At 40.6% G+C, this 22,417-nt stretch overlaps 3 protein-coding genes across 3 annotated transcripts in view; 2 read left to right on the top strand and 1 right to left on the bottom strand.

Annotated features, from left to right (window-relative positions):
* Nucleotides 1-120: 120 nt before the first annotated feature.
* Nucleotides 121-19,828, bottom strand: LOC109466017 (28S ribosomal protein S29, mitochondrial-like). The gene is given in 13 exon segments (XM_019763541.1): nucleotides 121-1,024; nucleotides 1,514-1,808; nucleotides 2,048-2,107; nucleotides 5,793-5,871; nucleotides 6,167-6,327; nucleotides 6,486-6,616; nucleotides 6,785-6,877; nucleotides 7,188-7,296; nucleotides 10,807-10,869; nucleotides 10,871-10,915; nucleotides 11,338-11,490; nucleotides 18,507-18,553; nucleotides 19,597-19,828. Coding segments are annotated over 13 exon segments (1,449 nt in total). The 5' UTR covers nucleotides 19,724-19,828; the 3' UTR covers nucleotides 121-938.
* LOC109466019 lies at nucleotides 2,114-5,565 on the top strand. The gene is made up of 4 exons (XM_019763543.1): nucleotides 2,114-3,129; nucleotides 3,444-4,325; nucleotides 4,448-4,631; nucleotides 4,820-5,565. The coding sequence occupies exons 2-4, from the start codon at nucleotides 3,465-3,467 to the stop codon at nucleotides 4,981-4,983; spliced, it is 1,209 nt and encodes a 402-aa protein (XP_019619102.1). The 5' UTR covers nucleotides 2,114-3,129; nucleotides 3,444-3,464; the 3' UTR covers nucleotides 4,984-5,565.
* Nucleotides 19,829-19,830: 2 nt separating the features above from the next.
* LOC109466021 (histone-lysine N-methyltransferase ASH1L-like) overlaps nucleotides 19,831-22,417 on the top strand; it is a 52,690-nt gene continuing 50,103 nt past the window's right edge. The window contains exons 1-2 of the mRNA XM_019763545.1: nucleotides 19,831-19,961; nucleotides 20,306-20,823. Of these exons, the coding sequence (XP_019619104.1) occupies nucleotides 20,398-20,823 (426 nt within the window). The 5' untranslated portion in view covers nucleotides 19,831-19,961; nucleotides 20,306-20,397. The remainder of the gene's footprint in view (nucleotides 19,962-20,305; nucleotides 20,824-22,417) is intronic.

Here is a 22,417-nt window from a genome sequence, read left to right as displayed (position 1 = left end):
TATATGTATATGACTATTATATGTACATGACTATCATATCTATATACATTGTATCAGATACTGTGTGCATGACTTTGCAGACAGTGTTTTTAGCTGATAGAAATTGTGTGCTTAGTATTGTAAAGAAAAAGACCTATCTGAATGATGAAATAGGTGAAAAATGCCTTCCATAAGGGCACAACTTTGGGACATTTTACGGATTTTAAGTCAACAACCCCAACCAATGGGTGATTAATTAGTATGTCAAAGTCATCAACTGAATGTTAGACATTTCATCAATGTTATACGGTAGTATCAACCTTTGCAAACAAGGGTATGCAATAATATTGTGTGTGTGCAGTACTACTATAATACTGTTTAACAGATTTTTATTTGTTTATTTGTATTTTCCAAAAAGTGAAAGGGACGGCAAAACAGGTGCATACATTTTGTATCTATGTTTTCTCAAGTAATGTCATACTTGTTCATCAGCATTGTACACATTGTGCGACTTGAATGTGTATATCGCGTGTGTTTTCTCTGTATCAGGCACTAAGTGCTTTGTACTTGTGTCTCGTTCTTGTTGCTCGAATAAAAAAATATCAAGCCCATAAAGTCATGGTTTCTCTCTTTGGATTTAACATAACGGAGTCCTTGTAAATGATAGTTAACATAATTGATAAATGAATACATTTATGAACGACACCACAGTCTCCCATATAATCATGCACATCATCAGCAAAACTTCCTGTCCATTTTTCAAAAAGTGGTGATGCTGCGACCATGACCAGATTTAGATGACACACCGTATCTTTATGTGTTTTTACCCTAGCCTTCTCCTCATGGCCTCTATTAAAAGTGACTGTCAGGCCAATTTTGCATTCCTACCTACAATGTAATGACATAAAATTGTGGAAAACGTGAGGAAAAACTGCACATTGGCACAGCAAGTCGATGGACTACAAGGGACCACATATTCTCTCCAGATCTGCGGGTTGATAGCCACTCAGAAACTTCAGCTGTTGCCTGCCTGTCTCCGTCCAACCTAGGAGGAAGAACAAACATTACATTGTAATTACAACCAGTATCATATTGTGAAAATCTTGAAAAATGGATCCAAAACACCAGATGACAACAACTTTGCAGTGTGTGACAGAAAAATTTATAAACCAATCCGTCAACCTTGACGAACAAATTTGACAAAAATCTTGTACCACCAACACCCCCTCTCAACCCCATGATTTTGCCTCTCAAAATGTGGGAGTGTGTTTTCAGAGGTTTGAAAATCCTAAATTTGCCCACAGACCCCTGTAGATTGTGAGTACTCTCTCCCCAGGTTCGATCATGAACCTGGGCTGCCAACAAAATTTTGAGCTGGCTACAACCCTGATGCCAGCATCAATAAAAATGACAGGTTGTTGACAGGTTGCTGAAGTTTAGGAGACAGGTTGATGTTGCATTTAGGTATGCAGCTCTACAACAACCTCTTATGTCCTGAGAGAACCCCACAGAAAGCCAGCGGGACAATGCTCACATTTTTCGTTCTGTATCCACATCCTGTCGGTGTAGTAGTCCAGACAGCTCTCTATCTCCTTCTCCGTGTAGTTCTCTACCAGTACGGGGACGTACGGGTCCATGTACTCAAACCCCTCCTTCCCCAACAGGGCCTCCGGCGTGAAGACCTGCTGTCTGGCCGACACGTGGTCCAGGATGTCGTGGTACAGGTCAGGGTTGTCCTCGTGACGGGTGTACAGGCGGTGGTCCTTCTTCTCTCCGTCAATACCGAGGAAGGCCGCTTCTCTCACAGCCGTGACGATGGCACCACCTCTCTGTTGAAAAAAAATTGATGATGCCTTGAGAGAGTTGTATGTAACTACCCGGTATCTAACCTTTTAGTGCCATACTGTACTTATGCACACATGCACACACATACACAGTACACACCCCCGCATGCACACACATGCACACACAGGAACTGAAGAAGGTAAGAAAAGATGGCAGACTGTAACAAAATCAAATTCAGATCAGACTCTGAACTAATGACAATGGTGTAACAGTTGAAACTTACCCAGTCATTTCGCACCAGCTTGCGGACATTGTAGATTAATGACAGTTCACTGCCATACGCCTTGAGGATTGGATAAAAAAACATTAAAAGACATATAATGATGAATCTGAAATCCTGGTTGGACAAGCATCAAGGTTGAAATAACTCCTGGGTTATTCTTTTTAGAAAATATCATTGTATTTGTAGTATAACCTAACAAGAGTCTTTGTACACAACATTGTCTGTTTTGTATATTTCTATACATTGTTGAGTATGTTGACTTTGAAATGTATACTACGTACCTGAAAAGGTGCGTATGCATCTGTTTTGTCCTCCCTTTCTCTTTGTGGAAAATCCCAATAAACAAACAAGAATTCAGAAATCTCATACCTCCATAAAATATGTAGAGTTCATGTAAATGGTTTTGGGGGGATATGATATAGAAATTGAATAAAACCCATACCACTTATTCCTGACAGGAAAAGCTATCTGTCACCAAAAATCAAAGACCATAGCATGTTAAGGACAAAAGATACAAAACCAGAAGTACTGCTGCAGTACCAAGGTCAGCCAGCAGGAGGCCCATATTTGACCTTGATCTTTGTCTTCCTACGACCTACCAACATACCAAATATCATCACAATCCATTAAGGTGTTCTCAAGTTATGATGACTACAAATGTGAGGAAACAAACACACACACACACACACACACACACACACACACACACACACACAGACAGACAGACACAAAAACAATACCTCCATTTTTTCATGGAGGTAAAAAAAACTATCAGGTAGCTCAGAAGTTACCACTGCAGGCGAACCACTGTTACAGTAGTGCTGGAGAAAAGTTACATTCAGGTCAGCCTTCAGCGTGCGCTGGTACGAATGTTAAGTACCTGTAGGTCATGACATCGTCACTCACTCTTCCTCACTGTGTCCAGCAAGAACCAGCAGAACAAAGGCGTCCTGTGTCACATCGGCATTCCCCATGACACTACCGTCACAGAAGCGTGCATAGACTTCATTTTGTGCAGGGGTGATTCAGAGGCGGGTCAGCAGTGGACTATCTCTAACACTGTTCCGACTTGTGCCTTACAGGTGGGAAAATGTTCACTGCAAATTCTATATCTTTTTGGGAACGCTTGCTACGCTACGTAGACATGCAGTTATAATGTCTGATCTATCATGCATGCCTGCTGACTCTGTTTGAAAAGGCTAGAACGAACAGCTGTTTTCAACACTTTGACAGACTGAGGCTCACTAAATACATCTGGTTTTCAGCTACACCGCGTTACGCTCGAAAGTTGCTAGAATTTTTGTTCAGAAGAGTTTACTAGTATTTGACTTGGTGGAAAGTAGATATAAGTATCAAGGTAGGGTGAAAAGTTGACCAGATTTTCCATTCCTTACAGTTAGCAGACAGACAGGTGAAGATGGCAGCAACAAGCGAGATTGCCATTCCACAGTGTGCAGAAGACATCGCCCCCTGCTGGGTGCAGCAGGTACTGCAGAAGGACCTCCCGGGCGTCACCATCACGGACGTCCAGGTCAAGGGGTCCATCAACCAAGGCGAGGGGTTCACGAGCGACATCGTCGCTTTTGATGCCGTGGGGATCAGGAATGGTGCGAGTCAGCGATACAGTCTCATCGCTAAGCTGTCAGATTTCGAGCGCCCGCTAACGATACTTAAACATTGGTCAAAGGACTTTCAGATCAAAGTGGATATGACTGAAGTCAAGTTTTATTCCAAAGCGGTCCCTGAGCTCCTCTCTGTGGCAATCCCAAACACAGAGCTCAAATCTAAGGCAGGGAATGAAGATAACGCAAATCATCCTGTTGAGTCCTTCAAGTTCCTCCCAAAATGCTACTTCGCCGCCACTGATCCGAGCTCTATGGTGTCCGTCAGGGTTATGGAGAATCTGAAGGCTCAGGGCTTCTCCATCAAAGCCAACCGCCAGTCACTGAACCATGATGAGATGATGCTTACAGCCGGGGCCCTGGCGCAGCTGCACGGCCTGTCACATCGGCTGGAGCTCCGCGAGGGCATCCCTCTTCCCGAGAAGTACGACTGGATCATATCCCTCTCAGATGCTCCAGATGTGATGATGGAATCAGTAACCTACCAGTATCAGACCGCCGTGAAGGCATTCGCCGCTGCCTTTCCTGACCAGGCAGATCTTGTAGCTCGTCTGGAGAAGTTAGAAATGAAGGTCCTGGAGCTTCTCCTAAACGAGGCCCCGGGGTTAAAGGTGCTGAACCATTCAGAATGTTGGATCAATAACATCATGTTTAAGGTGAGACATGCCACACTTTTCCTTTCTTGTTTCAAAACATTGTAACAGTTGTGTTTCATTCAGTTTTCTGTAATTGTTTTACGAGATGATTTATAATAGCTGTTTCTTTGTTCTAAACACAGTACACTGAAGGTGTGCCCACTGATGTAAAGCTTGTGGATTGGCAGAGTCCCAGGTACCTGCCGCCGACCCATGACCTGACCCTCCTGTTCCTTTGTAACACAAGTTGGGACGTCTTCCACAACCACAGGGACGCCATCCTGGCTCACTATCACCACAAACTGATGGAGACCCTGGGTCCAAACGGTGAGAACACCCATTTTTTTGTCTTAGTGTACAAATTGTGCAGTAGAGCATTAGAGCCATTTAGATCACCTAAGTTTGTTTTGTTTTGTTATATATAATAGCACCGTTGACGTTGTAATGAAATTCATCTCACCAAAAGAAAAAAAACAACGAATAAATGCTCAGCCTTGCGTTATATATTCTTCTAGAATCCTCGGGCTTACAGAGCTACACGCTGGACCAGCTGAAGGCAGACTTCAAAGTCGACTGTGTGCACGGGGTGCTGGCCCGGCTGTTCCGTTTGATGGTCCTGCCTGCGGATCCAGATCTGCTGCAGATTCTTCAGGAGATCCAGGAGTGGGGAGTTATCTAAATGTACACATTTCAGTATGCATTAACTGCAGACATGTCACTGTAGCCGACGCCACTATAGTCCATCAACAGTCATGACCAACACTTGTCAAAGAGGGAAGAGCACATGTTTCAGTTGTTGGACATATGTTAACATTGATCATGCAGATTGCTCAATTATCCTTTTCTGTTATATCATGTGACATAAGCAGGGGAGCAGGGACGTATCAGACGTTTGAGTTTGCAAGCAACATGCCATTTTGAGAGTGGAGTCATTTTAACTCATAGAGGTGGAGGACAAAAGTTGTGTTAACAACATACAATATCTATCTATTAATTAAGGTCTATTATTAATGATCTACTAATTATTTCATAGAATTGCTCCTACATGTATAACCTACATATACACACCTGAAAAGCCGAAAAGGTGTTCGATAGTATATATAACCCAGTGAAAGTTTATATGTAGAGATGTAGAGTTAACGTAAATGTTTTTTTTTAATTTGATATAAAGATATTAAATAAAACCAATAGCACTTATTCTTGACAGGAAAAGCTATCTGTCACCAAAAATCAAAGACCATAGCATGTTAAGGACAAAAGATAAAAAAAAAGAAGTACTGCTGCAGTACCAAGGTCAGCTGCCAAGAGGCCCATATGTGACTTTGTCTTCCTATGACCTACCAACATACCAAATATCATCACAATCCATAAAGGTGTTCTGAAGTTATGATGACTACAAAATGTGCGGAAACACACACACACAGACAGACACACCAAAAACAATACCTCCATTCTTTCATGGAGGTAATGAACAAAGTAACAACTCACCATTGACCTGTCTGGTTTCCTGACAACTGTTCGTCCAAATAAGGAGTTGACACTATCCACGGCAACCAACAACCGTATCCTGTGAAGTGCACATGTATATGTTTGTTGTTTCCATGTTGTTGTAACCTTGGACCACAAATCATTACTCAACACAAATGTTTATTGCATTAATGTGTGTGTTTTCACTGTGAGCGACGCCCGTTTCCTCCTGATGCAAAATAAAGTCCCTTCTAACTCAACTGAACACCAAAAGGCATACATCTTTTGTACATCATGCCACCTTTCAGAATTAGCCTAAACTGCAGGTCTAACTGTGGGACAAACCCTGCCATTGGCCTGACTGTGTAAGAATGGTCCGGTGACGTTCCACCCACCTTCCCTGGTTTGCCTGGTCCTTCAGTTCCCTGATGATGACCCCGACACAGTCTGTGGCTGTCTTGGGTCGGGCAATGCCTTGTTCCATCACCTCCAGTAGGGGGCGCCCCTGCTCTATGGACTCCCGCTTACTCCACTGGTACTTCTGCTGAGTCTGCAGCTGTTTGAATGACAAGAAGCAGAATTACAGACTGAGTCACATAAACATAATATACATGTAATTTTGATTGTAATTCTAAGCCTTTAATACTTGGTGCTCCCTTGCAATTGGCAGGATAAATGATAGTGGAATGGTAGCAAATGACACAGTTCACTAACTTCCTTGATGGAATCTGCTGCTGAGACTTTGAATGTCTTGAGCCAGTTGACAGCTTCCAGAGGCTGGTCGTACCTCTCAGGGTTGTGGAACGACGGCTGGATCTCCTTCACATTCTTTACCCAGTTACTCACTGAAAGTAGAGGTTGCATTACTTCAGACTACTAGTATTAGAAAATTGTTACTTGGCTCTGTGTGAGGAGTGGGAATGGACAGGCTCTTATCTTTACAGGAATTTGGTTCACAAGTACAAAAAAAAAAGATATGTACTGGTTTATGGCCATAAAAATGACACACATACCTTTAGGAAAGAAGAGCACCACCCAGCCCTGCTTGGTGCAGTAATGGAGAACATGGCAGAGGCACAATGTCTTTCCAGTCCCTCGTGTACCATCTGAGGTGTTAACATCAAGGATCAGCTACAGAATACATATTTAACAAGAAATGCCTCCATCTGTGTCAGAAAAGGGTACTTATTACATAACAATTTGGCAAAATGTACAGTTTTCTCCATTAAATTCAGACAGTTGATAACGTTTGTAACTCAACTGTGGAGTGTCCAGAAGTAATACATTACCTGTTCAGCCTTGGAAGTCTGAGAAGAGACACCTGTCAATTGTGGCATGAACTACAAGGTAGAAATCTGAGTTCTTGGTCTGTTCTCTTTAGACTAGCATAACAACAGATGACTGAAGAAAGGATACAGAAAACATATCTGATAGCAGGGTGAGAGTAGTTGGCCTGTTGTAGGTAGCTCATCACCTCTAGACTGGGTTTTCTCACCATGATACAGGCCTCTGTGAAGGTATCAACCTGAAATATCAAAAAGATACATGTGTAAGATCCACTTTCTACATCAACAATAAAAACATACATATACCTGTATGGATTACAACTAAATGATACCTTAAGCTATTTCCAAATATTTCCAAATTTCTCAAAATATTGCCTTTGGATAAAATGCATTAATCTTTATATTTCAAAAGAAATGTTATAACCCTTTTCCTGTGTTAATTCCTCTACTTCCAAAGGAGGCCTTTGCCACACTACTGAACAAAAACCAATTCACTGCTTTAATTCAGCCAGAAAATTTGCCAAACACATCTATGAAGTACAAGACTTTCACGTCCCAGAGCTGTAATATAAATGGAACATAATCCAGCATTTTATATCCAATAACAAAAGTCACAATAATAATTATGACTACACTGATGCACGGGCTTGTTAATGGCATTTAGGATAAGGAGGAGTATCTTATTTACAGTGGGACTCCCCGGGCCTGGAATGACAGATTCAGAGTGATACAAACATGACAGTTGAAGCCTTGAGTGCACACTAAATGATAATTCTGTCCCTGAGCTACATGTCATCTTCCCTTTATCACCGGCGTATGATCTATATCGTTGTTAATGGGAGGGAGCGCCGCCTCTCTATCGTGAATATCAGAGTTCATAGTACGTCTGATGCATCATCAGCACGAAGCTCTACCGCCTCGGGGGCAGGGATGACTGAATACTGAGTGCTCTTTTATGGGGAGCCTCGATGATACACTTGAGATAAATACACCTGTCATAGCTCTGTTTATAGCGCTCGAAATGTGCAATATGCAATAAACTGGTGCAAGGATTTAATGTGGTGAAGGATCGTCAGATGACATATTTATGACATCAGGTTTTACATAATGGTGCTCCAGGATATATCAGTCCGTTAACTGATTCAATAACATCAAGGAGAAACATGACAAGGTCTAAACACATACTCATTCAATTGTCAGTGGGCGGCTTTTCTGAAAGACAGTATTTTTAAAGCTTTGAATTCACCTGGTAAAATGGTCTCAGATTTAAATTGCAGGTATACCTTCTATTGAAGGTGATAATCTCACAAGCTTTCTTTATCAATGTGCAAAAATGACACCTTTACACTGTGTGACAGTCTCTGTGTCGTATAAGAACTGCTGTACTAATCGGCTACTAATGTCGCCGTGCACAACAAATGACCTAAGGACATTCAATACTGCTTAAATTTGTGATTCACACAGGTCAGGATGGGCAGGAGGGTTAGAGATGACAATGAGTCATGAGTGTCTTCCATAGATTTAAAAGTATTAAGTAAGACTTGAACTGAGAATTGTTTACAACTTAGCAACTTTAATACAGTAAACAAAAGAATTCTAATTTTATCTGCTTTTTCTAGAGTTTTAGTTTTATTTTTTTTTACAGAATACCTCACACTAGATATATATCTCAAGCTTTTGGGACAATGACTGCATAGGTTGGCCTACTGTCAGTCACTATAAAATATTTCTATATTCTGTACAATATAGACAGATTACATCCATGTACTGTCTGCACTATCAACACAATTTATCGGGTCACCACATCCACGCTGCAGGTTCTCTTACAGGAGGCTATTACCCTCTCAGGGTAATTCCATCAATTACAGCTCCCTCTTCCATGTTTTGTTATGCTCAGCTCTGCTGGCAGAAGGAATTTTCCCTGCCTGACTCTTGAGTTAGCCGCAGGAATTCAAAAGCAGTCAGAAGAAAGTGATTAGTACAGCCCATTTGGTACTGTTAAGTTCAACTTACACACAAACTGTAATCCACTTATAGCCTTTCTGAAGCATGGTAGCCTAAAGTAAAAAGATTTTCTGTATGCTGTATTATGGATTTCCACTTAAGGCCACAGTTATTTATTTTCTTGATTATCTGCCATTTTCATATTAAACAGAGTACTGGGAGGAAAACTTACATATTCACTGCCTGATACTGTGCATGTATCAAGGCTCAGACTTTCTCTACTAACTCTGTTTTCATGTTAATTTTTAGGTTCAACATTCTCTACATCCGAGAACCATCAAGTTAAATTGATGTTGCCTGAACATTATTCTTGTGTCAAATAATTCTGTGTTTACTAATCTTTTGTATCCTTTTCCTTTGTGTCTGACACCTTGTCCCAGCGTTTGACTCAGATAATAAATGCGGGGATTTGCAACCTTACCCTGTTTCAAGGCCCATTTTCCACATGCCAACACTTCCATAAATTAGATTTATGGAATCCCAGCTTCCTGGCCAAGTAACATATTCCAATCTTTATGGTTAATTTATTGGAATGTCCATCCATGCATGTTGGAATGTTGAATACGGCAGTGGGGGATGTTTCAGATTACGTTTCTTGTCCCTAAATGTAATCGTAGTGGTTTAATAAGTGATAGTAAAAAGACATTTAGGCAGCTTGTAGGAAAAGTGCCAGACAGTCATCAGTGGAAAATGATAGCTTTCTACATCTCCTGCAAATTCTTAATATTATGTAAAATTTAGAAATAAATTCTATGTATCATCAATATAGTTAACAGTCCTTTAACCTTTAGCATGTTACATGTACCTTAAAATTTCTCCTGGTCCACAGATACTCCACACGTGACAGGTTAAACTAACATTTCTTTTCATAGAATTCTCAGAATTATAAGCGTTTTGCAATTAACTGGCTGCCACTGTAATACCATAAACACCATTTAGAAAATGCAGGCTACAAAAATCAACATGATTTACTGAATAATTGCCGATAAACCATGACCACGTTTGTCAATATAAAATAGGCGACGTATCAATTTCCTTTGCATGAACTGTTCATAATAACACATCCCCCCATAAGTTCACAGAGCCAGTAACACAATTTATTACAAGTGCATCTGTGCAGGCTTGTAGCAATAACACACTTCATGGGCCTGATTTGATTTGGGCCGATCCACTTACACAACCATCTTAACAAACCTGTAATCCCACTACACCAACATGGACAAGTATATCTTATTATCTTCCACAATACGTGGTTCAAACATGCAGATAGTGGTAAAGTTGATTTTTTTTCTACATCTATAATAAACAATTCAAAGGGGCATCATGTAACATTTTTGCACCAAACATTGAAATATTTTGATTGAAATAATATTAGCGTGGATTGTAATCTATTTCCACTTTTCAACATACTTGTGCAGTTATCTCACATTTTTTACATGGTTGGTGCTAAAAACAGCCCTCATGAGGTGCTTTGAGTTTGTGGCACCACCACAAAACACCAGAATGTAGACAAATATGGCTGACAGCTGTGTTTCAAGCTTTTAAACAAACTCGTAAGGTGTCGTATTTTGGCTCCTCCACTTCCTGAATGGCACTTACAATGTATTTGCGATGGAGTAGGGTTGATTCAACTTACTTTGTAAACAAATGGCCAGAAAATTTCCTTCTTGTATAGTCTTAGTGTTATAGTCTTAGTGCAACTTCAAGGGAAAATTAAGACAAATGACAAGGCAGGCAGAACTGACCTGCTTCTTGAACCTGGGAGGAATGCCGTGGTCCTGAGGAAACATGGTCCTGTACTCCTCAGTAAGGGATAGTATAGAACTGTGCCTCCTGCTCCAGACTGTGGTTTACCTGGATAGTCAATGAGGAACAGATAGAAACTTGGAACACAGAATGGAATATCCTTGGTGGGAAAAAAGACTTCGTGATCTCCAGTTTATCTCATTGAAGAACTAATCTTCCATAGGCCATGGAAGGAAAGACAGATGATACATACAGTATACACTAGTTCATTATAAATGGAAATTCTTCTTGCTCTTTTAGATACAAGTACATTGAACAGTGGAACATACTACATAATACTAAGGCCTGCAATCCTTTCCAGTAGTGTACGTGTCAGGTGAGGGACAGTAGCCAATTCCCAACCTCTTGGTCCAGAGGCCGGGTCGCTAACCACTGGACTGTCCATGTTACAGTGGATACAGTGGAAAAATGAACACTTGAAGAAGAAAACCAATTAAAGTAATACTGTTGTGAGGTCCAGTTGCACCTACAGGGTTGGAGACAGGTGTTCTGAAGATGGTCCTGACAGGAGGGGGTTGTGGGACGGGTTCTCTGGTCTGGACGATCGGCTCAGTTGACGCTGCCGCAGAGGAGGACCTGGCGTAGCGTACAGTCTGCTCCCCATAGGGCCTGCGCAACATGCTCTGCAGAAACACAAGGTAAAACATTACCATCTTCCCAATTACTGCTGGTTATTCTTTAACAATGACATGCACTTTGGCACACAATCAAAGACAAGTGTGGTCTTTTCAAGTAGTACACAACTTAGTAACTGGCCTTGGCTAAAAAATGGTGTCAACAGAAGAAGGACAGCTGCTTGTATCAGATATCAAAAGAGCGTTTGGAGCTACAATATACATGTTAACTACATGTACATGTGTATACTAATGTCTAATGCAGGTATGTGCAGAAAAAGTCACAGTATACATGTACATGTAGGCATAATCTAATCATAAGCTGTATCCAAAATGTTTTTCAAAAGCAAGATGTTTTTCAAAAACATCTTGGATACAGCCTTCAGTCCATTAATACTGTGAGAGAAATATCTGGCTTTTCCTTTTATTCAACGTCATGTTGGAGAATAGATTGCATGTATACATTGAAAGTAGAAAATTATTTTGTTAGGACTCTACTGACAGAACGATGGAAAAGGATCTTCCATGACTTCAACATTTTACTTCACAATACAGCAAAATCCTCAGGACTGTCTCTGAATGCCCTCAATTTGCCGTACAACAGTTGTAAACCTAGCGTACGATGAATTCACTAGGGCCCTTACCCCTTACATGACTAATACTCAGTTATCATCACTTCAATAGCAGAGATCTACCGCTATCCTGTCAGGCATCAGTGAACGGTCCCCAGTGGTGACCTCATTCCCAGTAATAAAGCTGAAGGTCACCACCTAATGATAAAGGTCAATCACAGCCAACCTGACATGAAAATCAGCACTAGGCTGTGGGAAAGGAGTGCAGAGGTTGTTATCAATTTACTTTCACATATTTGTAGATAGACTAGTGATGTCTGATGTTCTGGCAGTGGCTGATCAACAAAAGAAAATTCTATATTCAAAATTAATTCAGAACACCAAGCCTTGTACAGAATCTAGTAAACTTATTTCTACCAGAACATTCTGTCACCAAAAAGGGCTTCTGTGAAATATCATGATGAAATGTTCTAGGTTTGTGGTTTTCACATTGACCTCTCTACTCACTGCCTTTCGTTACATTACTATAGTCATTTCAACTGATTACAGCGAACATCTTTTTCGCCTTGAAGTCTTTGCAAATCAGTTTATGGTATCATAGAAGTCAGAAGTTACCATGAGATTTAGAAATGTTTGAATTTTGATGACAGCTTGTTGATGTTTTGTACACACGGTATTACCAACCCAATCACGCACCTGTAACTTGTCCAAGGACATGTTAATGTGGATCAATAGCTAGTGTCCTTGTTTCTGTAGTCATGCATCACTAGCCATCTTACTGATAATCAAGCAGATGTACTGAGTACCGACTCCTGTATCTCTCAAACTACAGTACTTACAACCTCCCTTCCAGACTTTACCCACTCTATCATTATTATCTATGTGTCCTTGCTGATATTTCATTGAATATTGCAGAAGTGAGTGATAAGAGTGAACACTGTGTTCTGTATATCCGGACACTTCAGCCAGGTCAATAGGACCTGACATTTACCATGCCTCACACCATCCATCATGAACTGGGTCACAGGGAAATTTGTATATATGAGGTCAGTGCACTCATCATAGATTGGATCACGTGATACTTGTAATCACCCGTTAGGCATGGCAATTGGCAGGAGCTGTGATTTGTAACTTTATATGAGATTCTTTATTGACTTGACAAAAGTACAGGGACTTTCGTATGGTCTACACCACAATGTACAACTGAGACTGAACAAAGCCAAATACATGTATAAAGAAAGGCATCCTACTACAGAATACTAGTAACGTTATATGTATGCGGCAAACTATGTATAGAATATATGTCAGTGGCAAAAGAAACAAAGTGCCTGCCTGCTTTGTTACATTTGTATTTTCATGAAAAAAATCTGAGAACCAGCAAATTAACCTAGTATGTCAACTGTGGCCTTATCTTGACCAGGATGGGTGATTTGCAATATTACTACATCTGCGACTCAGCAGTAACTGATGGGTAAATCTGATTGGTCATCATCTAATGCTGTTATCATGATGGACAGGTGGGATTTGGTAGGTCATGACATTTGGCAGTTGCTAGTGTAAATATCAAGCACACTGCTGGGTGTTGTCTTTATCGGTATATATCAAAAGCATCTTGTTCTTTACTTCCAGTACCAGTATCAGACCTGTCCTGGCTTTACAAACATTATTTCAGAAAAAAGAGTCAGTGTTCTTGGAAAATACTTTATGTTATTAAAAGGAATTTTCATTCAGTCTTCACTTATCTGATAGTGAAAATGGAACTGGCAATTGTGGACATACAAACACTTGTGGATATAATTGGAAGGGAAACAAGGAAAAAAAACAGATACAATGCAGTGTAAATGAAATCATTTGGTCAATGGAATCAGTATGAGGTAGAGATTGGACACTGGGTAACATCTGACATCAAAAGTTTTCTGATGAAACTAAAAAGCTTTGAAATGTATTTTCAGCACCAAGGACAGACACCTTCTAGTCAGGACCTTCTATATCTGCACCTGTATAACAGTCCTTCAGTGTAACACACCAGCTTCTGATGAATTAAAAAGCTTTGAGATGTATTTTCAGCACCAAGGACAGGCATGCTCTAGCCAGCTCTTTCTTCTGTATCTGCATTTGTATACCCTGTCTTCAGTGCAACACACCAGTTTTACAGGCCTGCAGTGCTGCACTAAGTCCTTGTTGTTTTCAAACCACCATGCACTGAGAGGAAAGCTTTTACAAACGAGCTTGTAAGGTCGCACCACCCAAGGCAAGAACCGCGTTACCTCTGCCATTTCCAAATATGCCAATAACCAACCACTCCGCAATAACTCTCGGGTATGATGTAGTCGGAGACATTTGCGCTGGCAACCTCCTGATCCTTAATGTGGTACTTGGTACGTAACGGCATCCGACATGGCTCAATTGGCGTGCGGAGAGCGAGTCCTCTGGCTGCGGAACGATGATAACCAGCAGGATCAGCCAAACACCCGTATAAAGTGTGGTGGAAATGAAGTAACCCACCATTAACAACACTCACTGTCTGCTAGCCTGGAAACTAATGGCAATCAATCAACACTTACACCAGCAAAAGAGGTCAATAGTTGTCCTTCCAATCTAAGGTCTCTGGAAGTGTTATAATGAAGGACATGTTTTATGAGTGAATGCATGAAACATCCTCCACAAAAACTGTAAATCTTGAGATGCTCCCATGTTGTTGTTTGTTTTTTTACAGTGACCTCTCCACTGTGAAGAAAGTGTTTAAGAAAGAAAAAAAATGTCTTCATTTTTTCGAAGGATATATAAACATAAATCCATACAGATGTAATAAACATATTTTGTTACTTGAAACCTCTGAGACCCCAAAGCAAAAGGAGAGTTATATTTAGGGTGCACCTGGTCTCGATGAGTAATAGGAGATCCAATCTAGGGACGATTTGTTGCTCATTGTGTCTGCGAACCTCCTTCATTGATTCATTATTTATCACAGCTGCATAAAAATGACACCACCCGGGAGGGGAGAAGTAGGTCAGCCCTTTCATCCATCACTCTTCTGACGATACAGATCTGTTGCTGAGCACGCCAATTGTCATTAGGCCATCTCAATACACAGTTTAGTAGCCTGGTGTACCTGTTATCTCCTAGCCGATATGTCAGTCGCTCTTGTTTTGTGCGTCTTTTGTTATGGTGGCTACCTGCTTCATGTATCTCTTTCCTTACTGTTCAACCTCCGTTTAGGAGGAGGCAAAGAGTGTAGAGTGTAATACATTTTGTACTAGCAAGACATACTACATGTTGCAAAAACATGGGTAAAACACGGAGACTAAACCGGATCATTACATCTGCTTCTAGATGAGTACAGAACATAAGCAACATACATGTATCTGTCATACATACAGAGACTTGTAGAACTTGTGAAACCAGAGTCTACTGCTGACATGGCTTCTGATTGACAAGCCTGGATATGTGATTGACAGCTCTGTAGCAGCTCACTGATGATGATGATGATGATGATAACCCAGTCTTGTTCTGCTATATATATATGGTCCAGTTTCTATCATCATTATCCTTGATAGTAATAGTTGCTATACAGAACTTTGGAGTTTGCTGTCATTTATTTTACAGTAACTGTTGCACATTGTAGAAATGACTGGATGCATGTTTATTATATTAGGGTCAATGCTTTTGCTAAAAGATGGGTGTTTGATATGAGAAAAAACAAAACAACCAGATTTCAAGGGCTTTAGATGCTTGCATTTCTTTCTATGCCACTTCCTTCTATAACAAGGCTACATGTAAGCAACTTATCTTAACACGTTATCAAACCAAAAAATAGCATTGATTGAGCCTTAATCATCCAGCTATTGACAGATTTGTTTTGATCTTACACATTATGTCCCAGCTGACCTTTTGCCCTCCAACCATTGATAAGCACAGAGGGGATCATCCCAGCAGGTAATCCCGATGGAGGGTATTCTTGTACATGTAGGTCACACAAGTACCACTGAGGCATCTACTTAATCACATCAACTCCTCAGACAGGATAAACACTTTAACCTAACCTGGGGAGGAACGATAATGAAATTTTCTCATCCTCAAATGGGGAAATGAAACAGCCAACAATATAACAATATACCCAAAGTCATTATATTCATGTTAATTTTCTTGATGACATACAATGTGTGTAAGGGAATCAATTGCTCTTATCTACTTATGTTGACCAAGATGGCTTCAAAGATCTTTAAATAGCACAGTATTATAGATTTCATTTAGTTCAGTGGCTCTTTGCTCTCTAGCATTGCATAACTGAGTAGTTCTCTAAAACCTATTTTTCCTAAGTGTTTGATCAGCTGTTTCAAAGCTAGAACATAATTGAACTTTGAAGTATATTATTCCAGTTTACACCGCAAGGGCTTGAAATTCCTACCTGCAACCTGCAGAAAAATGATTTGATGTACAAAATGATATCGTACATGAAATTTTGTCTGTATGACTCATAACCAAGGTAAAGCCTGTATGACTCATAGGCAGTTGACAAGTCTTGTTGTTGTGTGCAATAAGAGTACAAGATGGGAGTCCATGGGACAATACTTTTGAGCATTACAAAAATCACAAACTCACCGCATGTTCTACGTGAATGCAAAATTAGAACAACATCTAATTCTACAGTATATACAGAAAGGTTTTTTCAACTTGCAGGTAAATTTCGTCACAACCTGCAAAATTGCAGGTGACAGAAAAATGGTTTTGATCACTGTACTGTTTTTCCTGTATCTGTACAACTGAGCGCTTACAAAATGCTATGATTACAGAGCAACCAAACTTTCACCTAGTCTCGTAACCGCAGTGGACTACATGTGTATGCTTTGTGGTTACCTTCCTAGCAACCAGTAATGTCAAATAAAATCTACAACAGTACAGCCTTTACCAAGTACCATATCCTGTTGTAACTAATTACCTAATCAATCAATCTCTTAATTGCCAACTAATAGCCAGTAAACAATTAATGACTAGATTAATGATTGATTAATGTGACTAAGTAATTGCCGCTTAATCGCACCCAACAAATTTTGGGAGTGATTGATTACTTGCCATTTCATTGGTGATCTTTGGTGGCCTGAAAGTAATGAATGAATGAATACTGCTGTATGAAAAATGAGGCTACTACATGGATATTTACAATCACACTCTTGGACTCACTCCATGGAGCTCACTTGTGTGTAGAAAGTGTTGCAAGAAATATTCTTAGCAGAACTGACAGGGTAGGCAGGATCAATTTATCCCTACAGAGGATGTATTGCACTTTCTGGCACATGTCACTTGTAAGTGGCATTATATTAGATAACCCTAACGCAAACAACTAGATGTGGGACTTACAAACACAGGTTGGTTAGTTTGTGATGTATGCAAATCATGAAGACAACTGGGAGCCATAAACATAAGGATAAATTTCCTTACAGTGGCACATGTACTAATTAATGTCTGAAGGCAATGATTATTTGTATTGTACATGAATGAAATGAAAAAAAAATGTGGGAGAATAGTACAAAATATGCCAAAGGCAATAAGATCTTATTTTGCACAGTGTAAATGGTCTCATTATCATGGATTCACAATGGCTATCAGCCATACACAAAATTCTGAAGTTCAAAATATCTATTCATACATGTAAGTACATGTATGTATATTCGGGATACCTCTATCAGTTCCCATACAAGTATTTAATAAAAATCTCTCTAACATGGTAACATTGACTTTGGTTGACATGATATTGACCTTGGCCATTCTGCTGTGACCTCCAGGCTTATAAACTAGATTTACAACATCTTCATCAACCCAAGTCCTCAGTTACAGGGTCAGACAGGGCAAAAGGTTGGAGGTTGTGTCCATCTGACTCAGTGCCAAGGAAGAGGGTTATGCTGCTGCCAAAAGAACACTACAGAACTATAGATAATCGTTATGGATGATGAAATGCTGCATACCATAATACCCTGCCTGGGCAAGCAGAACTTGCTGTAATCTTTGGGATTTTCAAGGCTGTAAAATTAATCTCTCTGAATATGTTGACCATCATATAGACTTCACACAGAATTGGGAAATGTACAAGAAGATTATAATATTTAGTTAATGTTTTGAAGAACCTGAAGGAGATGTGGATTGCTCGTAATCTAAGAGACATTGTACAATTCAGATTGATAATGATAGTAACACCTTGTTTCATTGGATGTTCCAGTTACCAATGAGAAGGCTTGTAACTACAGCCTGTTTGGCACCAGATGTACAGACAATGCCATGCAAGTTGTATGCAACAAACTGACATTACATATACATAGCACACATCATGATTTAACACATCACGTCCATAACAAAAATCACCTGCATAAAAATGTTAGTTCAAATGTTGTCAGACAATATAGACATTATCAGAAGACATTTTTTTCATGTTTGAGTGTAAGGGGAAACATTACTTACCCAGGTAATAGGTAAAGGTCCATGGTTGACATGTCTCAGCTCAAGTCCTACCAAACAATAATACATAATATCAGTACATGTACCAATAAAGGTCCATAAACATTTTGTACAAAGTTACAGTACTGTATATGCTACATAAAACTCCTTCTGTTCAAATACTAGTATTTTGTAATAATCAGAGGTGGTAGTAGACGTTATAGTAGTAGCTACAGTTGCTTTTATAAATTACAGTCTGGAACTGTACATATTTTGAAAAAGGTAAGTGGGAACCAAATGTCCTATCATGCTAATATAATAATGTCCTTGGTCCTATGAAATAAGATTTGAAGTACACACACAAAAAAGTAAAACACATGAAGCTAGAGGATACTACAGACAGTGCCTCCATTCCAGGTATACTTGACTTGTCACAGAGTGTGTGAGCTTGTTGTTTGTTTATCCAATTTTTAACGTCATTTCGCCCAAAACGGGGGTTAGACGTGCTTGCATCAAAATTTATGCAAGTCTTTTTTCTGGAGCAAGATATGATAGTTACTAGTTCTTTCCCCGTGTATCATTTATACTAGATAGACGCAAATCAATGGTCGAGGTGTGGAAAACTTTGCGGTTTGTCAAGGCCAGCTTTAAATTATGTAAATTATGTAGCAACACCTAAACTTGTAAATAATTATGCAGATGATGGAGCACTAGCATGTTTATGTTCACACTACATAAAAGACTCACAAATGTCATATAATATACTAGTAAATATTTGGAATGGTCTCTGTTAATAACACCTATAAGAAGCATTGTAAATGTCTGCAGTGCGGATACGTAGTTTTAGGGTTGTACAAACAACACCCGTTTGTGACTATAGTGTGAAGTGCGTGTATGGGGCCATGAGGGGTGCTGCAAACATACTGTTATACACCGATATCACACGGTCGGAGGGGCGCACACAAATTGAAGCATAAACATCACGATTTTACGGTCTATGACAGAATGAACATACCACTTTTGAAACCACATGACAACCGCTATCCATGGGCATAATTGTATCCCAAAAACGTGTATATTGCACCACGTAAAGAGATAAAAATCAGAAATTTACCCTTTCGACGGAGCTCGCGAAAAATCTTCATGGGCGCCGCCATTTTGAAGAGGTGCACTCTGGGTAAAATTTCCATATTTATTACGAATGTTTGAATATTTTTTCCCAAAATTGACTTCATACACATTTAAACTATCCCTGGATACGTTCAGAAATTATATTCATCCCAAAGCTTAGCGTGGAGCGGAGACATTTGGCGGATTTTGTGAGCGCGGGTTTGTAGTGGCAGGGCAGTGCCGGACCGCCATTTTGTCTTGTGGCGCAGTCTTTATGTCTGCATTCGGTCGGTAATGTGACATTTTCGCGCCATTGTTCGGGCTGTTGACCGACTTGTACAGCATCTTCGGCGAGTGTGCAACTTTCAGGTAATGCCTACGCTTTCTTGATGCGATTAAATTCTCGCTAAAAATTGGCAGGCGATTGGAAATGTGGACGGATGGCACGATCCGTGTGCAGCCCTTCTTTTGCCCGCCATGCAGCCAGTGAACCCTGATCTGCGAATGTGCTGTGAATTTTATTTTCCATGCTAGCATAGACTCGAGGTTCTCTCTGCTGTAATTTGCTTCCATACGTATGATTCCACACGCTTAAGGGTATTAAGGGAATGCCCATACACTGGATGTTATGTTTATGTAGCGTGTGTGTGTGGTAGCTGAGGGCTGGACCTTTTCTCTGCACCACAATGATGTGTGTGCTTCTGTGTTGATAGGTTCCTTTGATGGCGGGAATTAAGAGCAGTTTTGTGGAGTGAGCGGGAGAAGGTAATCACCCTCCCCGGGAAGGTCATACGATCAGTGCGGGATGGAACAGAGAGAGGCATTGTTTCCTATGGCGGCCAACGTGGGGGAAACGGCGGAGGAATGCTCGCACGAGTCGCCGGTGGAGGAGGAAAATGGCAGCGAGACATCATCCAACGCCAGCTCCTCATCCCTGAACTCCTCCAGCACTGATGGCAGCGAACACGACCACGACGGCAGCGAGCCGCACGGCATGCGCGAATTCTCCATCAAGGAGACGAACTTCGAGCAAGGGCAGTTAAAACTGAAACTGCAGACCAAACGTGTCACAAAACCGCCCAAGAGTCTGGAAAATTACGTGTGCCGCCCCTCCATAAAAATCACTATCAAACCCGCTCACTCCAACAAGAAGGCTGCGTGCCACGAACAACCGTCTCCGCCGGACCCGGATAAAACGCCCGAGAAACTGGATGCCGCCAGTCGTAAGCAGGTATGCTAAGTTAGTAATTGTTACAAATATGAACAAAAGGCCATGTCAGTAGTGTAGCATGGCAGAAGTCAATATATATACCACAGTCACAGACACATAGCACACCCTAGTTGGCATGGGTCCACCAGGCAGTCTGCGGGGCTAAAAGTGTAACGGCTTCTTGCGTCATGGAGCGCCATGTTTGTTTGAACTACCCTAACCAACTGACGTCAAATCCAACTGTGGCTGTTTTCTTCTTGGAAATTGGGAGAAATGCCACCAGCTGACCAGCATGATAGAAATCAACACTAAAACCATCAAGGCTGTTAAAAATAGAAAAAAAGGAACTGTACGACAGCATCCACTGGCATGGTACATTGGTAGCGAACTTTGCCAAGATTCAGTTCCAAGATTTAGTAATACTAGACAGCCAAGAAAAATAGGTAGACTGAATGTGCCAACTTTCTATGTCTTATCTACAACCTAGTACAAGCTCCCTTTTGCATCTAAAAAACAACATATGTGTCATCATTATGATGGGGGAAAAGAGTGTCAAATGCAAGCCATATGTCCTCTGTACTCACTGGTATGACAACACAATTACTGAAATTGTACAGCCTGACCTACTCTACTGAACTAGATAATGTAGATTTTATGATTGCCATTGACGCCATACATTAATCTGAAACGGTATACAGCTATAGGTATAAATATGTCCCCTAGCCAAGAAGATATCAGGGTTATTATTAGCAAGTAAATTTTCTGTGTGTAACCACATGGTGGGTTTATCAGCTGAGCCATAAATGGTGTGCAGAGTTGGTGACACTGACTCCCTGCATGTTTATTTTGGATGAAACCTTTTGACCTTCTTGCTGCTTTTGGCATGGATGATCCCATGTGATGCCCACCAATTACATGTAGATGTCACACAATCAACAGTGGGGCTTCTGCCTTTGTCTCATTAATGACCTATACTCACTCCAGACCTTGCCTCAAGCGCACCCATTCATTGTTGCTAGTAGGAGTTGTTGTGTCTAGCTGGCTTTACCTTTGTTAGGCTAATATTTACTCATTGTCACTCCAGGTCCATATTGATGTTGATGTTAGTTCTTATAAAGTACACTAAGGGACCTCAAATCCTATTGTAGCAGTCCCCTGTGTGGTTTCCTGGTGAGAGGATTGGATGGTGCTCCTATGAGTCATTTGTTTTCCCCCTGATGCGGTGGTTGAAATGGCCCAGTGAAGTGGAGTGGACGACAATAGCTGAACAAATTGTGTGGTTGCCTTGAAGGGGGCCTTCGCGACTGGTGGTCAGTGTTCGCGACAATTGTTGCCAACAAAAGATGCATAGTGCATTTTGATAGCATTCATTTGTACCTTGCAGAATTGTTTAACTCTTTGTCCTCAAGGGTACTGTAACAATTTTACCCCCAGTGCTGTAACCTGTTAGGATAATGTGAAAAAAATAGTATCAAGGCAAGACTTCAAATTGAAGGTGGTAGTATCCAATAATTGATTATACTACTGCGGGGTTAAGTAGGATATTTTTGTGGCAGGGATTACAAGATATAGTGCCATATACACATGTTCACTCCATTGTATGAAGAAGTGGTAC

Source organism: Branchiostoma belcheri, unplaced genomic scaffold (assembly GCF_001625305.1).
Source record: "Branchiostoma belcheri isolate BF01 breed outbred unplaced genomic scaffold, Haploidv18h27 scaffold16, whole genome shotgun sequence".
Classification (NCBI taxonomy): domain Eukaryota; kingdom Metazoa; phylum Chordata; class Leptocardii; order Amphioxiformes; family Branchiostomatidae; genus Branchiostoma; species Branchiostoma belcheri.
Note: the sequence above shows the minus strand (reverse complement) of the source record. Positions and strands in the feature narration are given on the sequence as shown.

Coding starts and splice junctions, on each gene's coding strand:
- LOC109466019 (XM_019763543.1), top strand. CDS start 3,465: ATGGCAGCAACAAGCGAGATTGCCATTCCACAGTGTGCAGAAGACATC. Junction 4,326..4,447: donor TCAATAACATCATGTTTAAG/GTGAGACATGCC, acceptor TTCTAAACACAG/TACACTGAAGGTGTGCCCAC. Junction 4,632..4,819: donor GGAGACCCTGGGTCCAAACG/GTGAGAACACCC, acceptor ATATTCTTCTAG/AATCCTCGGGCTTACAGAGC.